The following is a 7,780-nucleotide window of genomic DNA, read 5'->3' as shown; positions in this document are numbered from 1 at the left end:
TCCCCCGTTTTAACCCAAAAAGGGAGTTGATTTCTAAATATACATTATTTGGACACCTTCTCATCATTTATAGAGCATACATTTTAAATATCAAGCATCTTACTTCAAAAACATAGAACTTTAATACAAACTTCCAACCCCCGTTTTACCCCCTTAAGGATCGAGTTTCGTAAAATCCGTTCTTAGCGGATGTCTACGCTCTATAAGAAAACTACCTGCCAAATTTCAAGTTTCTAGGTGTTATAGTTTCGGAGATTTCGTGATGAGTGGGTCAACCTAACATCCCCCGTTTTAACCCAAAAAGGGAGTTGATTTCTAAATATACATTATTTCAACACTTTCTCATCATTTATAGAGCATATATTTTAAATTTCAAGTCTCTTACTTCAAAATCATAGTACGTTTATACAAACTTGCAACTCCCATTTCACCCCCTTAGGGGTCGAGTTTCATAAAATTTGTTCTTAGCCGATGTTTACGCTCTATAAGGAACCTACCTATCAAACGTCAAATTTGTAGCTGTTATAGTTTCGGAGATTTCGTGATGAATGAGTCAATGTACCATCCCCCGTTTTAACCCCGAAAGGGAGTTGATTTCTAAAGATACATTGTTTAGAGACCTCCTCACCATCTATAGAGCATACATTTTAAATTTCAAGTCTCTTACTTCAAAATCATGGGACTTTCATACAAACTTCCAACCCCCGTTTTATCCCCTTAGGGGTTGAATTTCGTAAAATCCGTTCTTAGCGGATGTTTACACTCTATAAGGAGCCTTACTGCCAAATTTCAAGTTTGTAGGTGTTATAGTTTCGGAGATTTCGTGATGAGTGAGTCAACCTACCATCCCCCGATTCAACCCCAAAAGGGAGTTGATTTCTAAAGATATATTATTTGAACACCTTCTCATCATCTATAGAGCATACATTTTAAATTTCAAGTCTCTTGCTTCAAAATGATAGGACGTTCATACAAACTTGCAACCCCCATTTCACCCCCTTAGGGGTCGAGTTTCGTAAAATCCGTTCTTAGCGGATGCCTACGTCTTTTAAGGAGCCTACCTGCCAAATTTCAAGTTTCTAGGTGTTATAGTTTCGGAGATTTCGTGATGAATGACCTTTCGCGTTTATATATATTATAGATTACAATATCAAAAAGATATACTCGACGGAAAATCATCAAAAGTGTGTCATCATTTCCGACACACAATCAACTATTTTTAACCGACTTCAAAAAAGGAGGAGGTTACTCAATTCGACCGTATATATATATTATTTGTATGTTCGGGGATAACTTCGTCGTTTATGAACCGATTTTCATAATTATTTTTTGTTGGAAAGGGGATATCCCTGGTGTGGTACCATGATAAGGAAACCAGGATCTGATGATAGCATCCCAGAGAAATCGAGGGAAACTCGAAAATCCGCATAACTTTTTACTGGGTGTACCGATTATGATGATTTTTAAGTTAATCGAAAGTTGATGTTTATCATGTGGCCACATTTAAATTTCATCGAGATCTGATTACAACTTTTATCTTTTATAATGCGTATTTACTTGACTATTTTTTCGTCTACCTACGTTGTATTACTTGTCGATATAATTGAAGTCGGTTTTTCTTCGTTTGCCTGCAAACACAATTATTATTGTCTTCTTTTGTTTTGATTTACCGATATGGAGAGCGCATTATCTCGATTCGAGTCTTCTGGATTCGAAGCCCGATACCTAGCACTCGTTTGTGGAACAACATTACCACAATGTTTATAAAAAAAACACTAGATTTTTTTTTGTCCTACACGTAACGCTCTTTGCCAGTATTTTTCCTAATAAGCTATCGATAGCGATTCATGTATGCAATTGTGAAAACAGATCTTACGCAAACAACTACAGACCAAATTCTGTGCTGAATACCTTTCTATTTATAATAATAAAAAAAAAATATATTAAATCCAAGACAAACGATAAATTTTCCGACGCCCACTGTGGTTTCCGGAAACGCCTATCAAAAGAAGATTTTTTTTTATGTCACTAGGTCGGCAAACAAGCGTACGGCTCACCTGATGGTAAGCGATTACCGTAGCTTATAGACGCCTGCAACACCAGAAGCATCGCAAGCGAGTTGCCGACCCAATCCCCAATCCCCCCAGGAGCTCTGGTCACCTTACTGACCAACAGGAACACAATACTGTTTGTACAAGTATTATTTTGCTGTGATCTTCTGTAAGGTCGAGGTACTACCCAGTCGGGCTGCTCCATATTTTGAGCAGGAAATTCCTGCTGTACGCCGATGTTTGAGTATAAAGACACCAAAAGCCTTTTTATGTTTTTAGACCTATAAATCCATCGGACACCGTGTTCGTCCCATCTTTGTACAATAGTAGAGAACATTGGAATATGTGGTGCAACACCATTGTCTTTTTTAAGAGCTACCTTTTATATTTATTTGTCTATATAGGATAGCGTATATAGTAGCGATTTGTGTATATAGTAGCGAGTAAAAAAATCTTATTCAGAGTACCACAAGGAAGTGTCCTTGATCCAACGATCTTCTTGGTGTATATAAATGACCCTTATAACTTACGAAGTATTGGAAGGATAACCTATGCTGATGATATCCCTATCGTCTTTACTGACAAGGTAGGAGGGGGTCTCTTTCAGTTATTCCTAGTCATCTTTTACGGTTTGTCACTTAGGAGTACACTACATATTACATATATTGAGAATGTATTTGTCTCACAAAAAAGGTCTTCTGTGATCCAAATGTGAGAATAACCATGTTATAAGAACTGTATAAAAAGCAAGATGAGCGATGACATAACGGTTGATTATTAACATAAAAACATGAATAATCATAAGTGTGTTCGTTGAAGATGAATGTGTGTTAAAATAAAATAGGTTTTTTTTTAATTATTTAAAACGTTTATTAATGTCATTCAGTAACACAAGTTCAATAGGTAACAATTAAACATCAATTGATTAATAACATTTTAATAGATCGATTTATTAAATTAGAATATAATTACATTATATTTTTACTTACTATTTAACATTATAAATAATTTTGTATAAAAAAACATACCCATATATTTTGATTCAGATCCTTAAGAGTATCAAAAAATTTAAAATGTGTTTACGAACAATAAGCTGCACGAATATAAACATGTTCATAAAATCCAGTAATTAATATTTATTATCAAGCAAAATTAAATTTCAAAATATTATTAACTGTACACATCATATACCTACTCGTAATAAATATTACTAACATGGCCACGCGGTTTCACCTGCGTTGTTTTGAGGAAAAAAATAGCCTTCCTTCTTCTTAAAACATACTTAACCTTCCTATTTAAATAGTTTAAATGTTTTAGTTGTGGATACCAGTAGAGCAAGCAATTATCTATAATTTATGTGGTGTAATTGTGAGGTTTTTTCTGCAAAGGCATGCAAACATCTCAACCTTAGCGTATTAATAATGTGATTAATAAAAAAGATATATTTTCAATTTCAACATAAAAAATCAGCACAGAAAAAGTATTTCACTTCATCGTTTGCTTCTTTTAAAACTTTTAGAATTTCATCGCGATGCGGTTCGGCAATGTGATATTTATGCTCTTTGTTAAAAATATGTTCAGCCAGTAGCAGTGCCTCGGTTGTACCGGCTTCTAGAATACCCTTTACCACGTGAGTTACAAACAAGCTCCTACCGTCATTGAACTTGAAGTAATTACGCAAATAATCCTTTAAAACCTTTTTGTATATATGTACAACAGATTTAAAGTATTTTGAAACTAGTTCCTTTATTTCGTAGCCAACATATTTGCCAAAAATCTTACCCACTATCTCGACATTTTCATTGCATAGCTTCGAATCCTCCGGCGGAAATGATTGCAATTTAGACAGTTGTTTGACGCTCTTGTAAAAGAGCATAGTCAAATGAATTTCAGCGTATTTATTAAAATTTTCTTCGACAGGTAATAAATTGTGTAACCTCTTCAACACTCTTTCGAATACGGGTATGATTGTTACATATTCCCCAACAAAGGCTTTAATGTATTTCAAGGAAAATATGAAATCATTTAAACATTGTAAAACATTTTTTTTACTTTCTTCCGATTTTAATAACTCTTCTAAGGAATTGAAAAATTTATCACAGATATTTTCGAGTAAATCTTTTTGTTCGTCATCTGATTTACAAAATAGTAAGATTTTGGCTATAATTCGGAAGTATAAAGATCTAATATTATGTATTTTGCTGTTTTTCACAAAGTTATCAACATTCAAATCGTTAGTGATGAAATCATTAATTATATTTTTCATTACTGTCTGATCCACTTGAGGTAGTAAATTTTCTAGCCGACAAAGCATCGGCGTAGCTTTCTTAAAATTAATTCTGACAAGGGTGTTATACACGAATACCCAATAATCAGATTCTATATTTTTTGGCACGGTCGCGTTGTCCTCTAATATTTTTAATAAGTGTCGATTATTCGACAAGTTTTGTGTATTATCAATAAGATATTTCATAGCACCCCATATGGATTCATCAATTATTGTCTCTTTGAAAAAAACTGAAAAACCAAAATCAAGGGCGGCTTTAGGTCTTAAAGTATATACACGAAGGTAATTATCTACTACAAATGGAGTTTTGGATGCCAGTCGAAGTGAAATTTTTGCTGTTCGTTTCGATCCCGACAGTTTCTTTAAATATCGTTCTTGATCTTTGTTCCTACAAACGAATACCTTATTTGCAACAACCTTAGCTCCTACCTTTTGCCAGTCAACAACATCGATATTCAACGTTGGCTTAGACTTGTGCGCATTACTTTTAAACTCGAACAACATTTTTGATTTCACTTCATCTTTCTTTTTTCCTTTTTCCGTTTTGGACAAATCCGAAATACGCTTCAACAACAATTCAGTAGACCACAACATACACAAGGGGCGTACCATCCAAGATTTCGGCTCTCCGGCTAAAGCTACTTCTAAGCTATTCCTATGCTGATCTGCCAAACCGCCAGGTTCGCTAAAGAACAAACTCAAAGAATGAAGAAACTTATCGTGATTCGGACGCTGTGACGAGGCTAATGAGGTGAAACTCTTACCAGATTCGAGGGGTTTTACATCGTGTCGCAATGCGTTTAAATACATGGCATTGGTCTGGTGAAGTGTGAATGTTTTATGAAAGAGTTCACGTCGCAAAATTCTCGCTTTATATAATCGATAAACCAAATTGGTGTCATCATTTGCTGCTTTTACTAGGAAAGGCACAGCATCCGGAAACTCTTTTATACTTAATTTATATTCATCAATAACATCCAAGAAGCCAATAGGATTTGACGACATTAACAAAGGCGGCAAGCGCTTGGAAATTAGTGTTTTTTCATCGACGTTTAGCTTATATTCGGACAACGTTGAAAAATCACGCAAAAATCCTGCCAGCAAAGTCTCTGAGATAGGAGTATCATGCAACAAGTGTCTTATGATAACAGCATGGAGGCCCTCGCGGCAAACAAGTTCAGTATTTGAACCATCAAGTCCTAAATCTCGCCCGAACTCCAATAAATATTCCCAAGGCTTTTCTTCTACAGCCCAAACGCGTTCTCGCTTAACAAGAGACCTTATTACAGCCGCTCGAAGTGTGTTGGTTTCGTTTTTATGTTTCTCTACCAAAAACTTTAATAATTTTTCAACTTGGGCCGATATACCACCACTTTTACTGACAAGAACCAACATCATGTTCATCCGGCCTTCAACTGTAGTTTCGGCCAATATTTTTTTACTTAGCTCACGAAATGTGGCCTCAAAACCTGTAAAACGGTAGCGATTGAACAATTTATCTAATAGAGACTTTTCAGCACTGAATATGTCATAACGATCGTATTTGGCGTATTTCCTTTTCATTATTTTTTGACAACACATAAAACGTTCATGGAAAATGTATTCGTGTGGATGGTGATACACGTCTAGTAAACATTTGTCACTTTCTTCATTAAGAACAAGTGGCTTCGGTACTGGGTATGGCCATTCAGCTACGGTGGAACCGATCGTCTTATCGACAAAAACTTGCTTTTTTAGTAACGCTCGTTCGGTTATGTTTACGCGCTTAATCAATGCCTCTACATTCTGAAATGTAAGCCAGTAGGATATATATTCGGCCCGCGCTAGTTGCAAGACAAGGTCCTTAGCTTCATCGCTAGTCAAGTGAGCTGCGAAAGTTTTTTTATGAAGAATCGACGGAAAGTAAAGCTCAGCTTTAGTTAAAACTCTACTTTTGTATTTTTTCATTATGATTTCCGTTATAGAAGGACCAAAAGGACTAAATTTTAAAGTATTAAAATATTTCTCGACCAAGTCCAAAAACGAGTTTCCATCATGTTTTAACAAATATCTTATACACATGAAGTAGTTAGTTTCATCGTTTACATAGCGTGTCAGTGCCAGTCGATTACTTGGTAAAATATCAAAATATAATGTAAAAGCAGACGGACAAGTTTCTACGAGGATTCGCATTTGCACCGGCGTCAATTTGTCTACAATGTTCGGGAATTCGCTTAAAATAAATTCATTGGAACAATGCCAGAAAAAACTTATCGCTTCTTCGATATTAGATTTGTAATAATTGTAAAACTCCTGACATCTTTCGGCATCTTTTAAGTTTATCTTCAACCAATGCTTCATTTTATTTACAGCTGGTTTAATCATTTCCGGATACAGAACGTTATTTAGATGTGAGGGACATATAATGTCGCGGTATCCCGATTCGAGAAGCCAAAGACATTTGAAACATCGGCTCACGTAGAGCATGTCATCGTCTTTCAAATTCTGAAGAATGTATTCCAAGTACCTATACTTAGAAGCGAGGTCAATTTTAAAGAGTCTACAGATAGCCGATCTTTCTGGGATTGAAATAATTTCATTGATGGGAACATTTTCCGTAAATGCCTGATTAACTAACGAATTTAGGTATCGATGTCTCTCTCCTAAGTTTGCACCTTGTAATGTTACTGGTAGATACGAAGACATCTGAAAAAAAAAGTATTTTAGTCATACTAAAATTTATAGTACCATAAAAGAAATTACAATTATATAATCGCACGTTGTAATGATACAAAAAATAATTTCTCTCATAAGAAAAAATTGAAACACATGAACATTATTGATATATTAATGATTCGTTTTCCAAACAAATCATTGTTTATATTTTGTTTGCTAATAACTTTAAGTTTACATTACTATAGCATGACGTCATGCAACCCACAGAAATTTGATTCCAAAATAATATTACATTATTGCGAAATTAGTCCAAATAAAAATTAGTACTGGATGAATAAATGAAATGGGAATAGTACTTACCTCAATGGCCGCATTTAATATTACAATTGTATTTTTTAAATACTTCTAGTGGCACCGGTAACTTTGACGCACAATATCAAAAATAGATACACATTACTAAGGTCTAAGGCTATGTACTCACGATTCGTATAAAAGTCTACCAACTGACAATTATTGTATGTATGATCAAAATTTTGAAATTTGATCATTTACTGCATGTATGTAAACTTGTAAAAAGAAAAAAGAAAATATAAAGTCACATAAAATACTCATGACGATAAAATTATTTTGTACGTTTGACTTAAAATCTGTTAATAAACTAATAAAGTACGTTTAGCTTTTAATTTAAAATTATTAGATATTTTCTGACATTTTCGTATTAAGAAGATTTGATAATCGATCGCTCATTTATTTTTGCAGTAAAGGAAATTAATATTAAGCTGTGTCC

General features: G+C 34.4%; 1 protein-coding gene across 1 annotated transcript; it reads right to left on the bottom strand.

Annotated features, from left to right (window-relative positions):
• Positions 1–3,466: 3,466 nt before the first annotated feature.
• On the bottom strand, positions 3,467–7,431 carry LOC123667603. Its single transcript, XM_045601476.1, has 2 exons — positions 7,354–7,431; positions 3,467–7,023 (listed from the first exon to the last, which is right to left on the bottom strand). The coding sequence occupies exon 2, from the start codon at positions 7,021–7,023 to the stop codon at positions 3,505–3,507; it is 3,519 nt and encodes a 1,172-aa protein (XP_045457432.1). The 5' UTR covers positions 7,354–7,431; the 3' UTR covers positions 3,467–3,504.
• Between the last annotated feature and the right edge of the window lie 349 nt (positions 7,432–7,780).

The sequence above is a fragment of the Melitaea cinxia genome, chromosome 28 (assembly GCF_905220565.1).
Source record: "Melitaea cinxia chromosome 28, ilMelCinx1.1, whole genome shotgun sequence".
Classification (NCBI taxonomy): Eukaryota; Metazoa; Arthropoda; class Insecta; order Lepidoptera; family Nymphalidae; genus Melitaea; species Melitaea cinxia.
The sequence above is the reverse complement of the archived record's forward strand: the minus strand, read 5'-3'. Positions and strand labels throughout refer to the sequence as shown.

Excerpts from the sequence above, each read along its gene's own strand:
- LOC123667603 (XM_045601476.1), bottom strand. The coding sequence starts at position 7,023 with ATGTCTTCGTATCTACCAGTAACATTACAAGGTGCAAACTTAGGAGAG.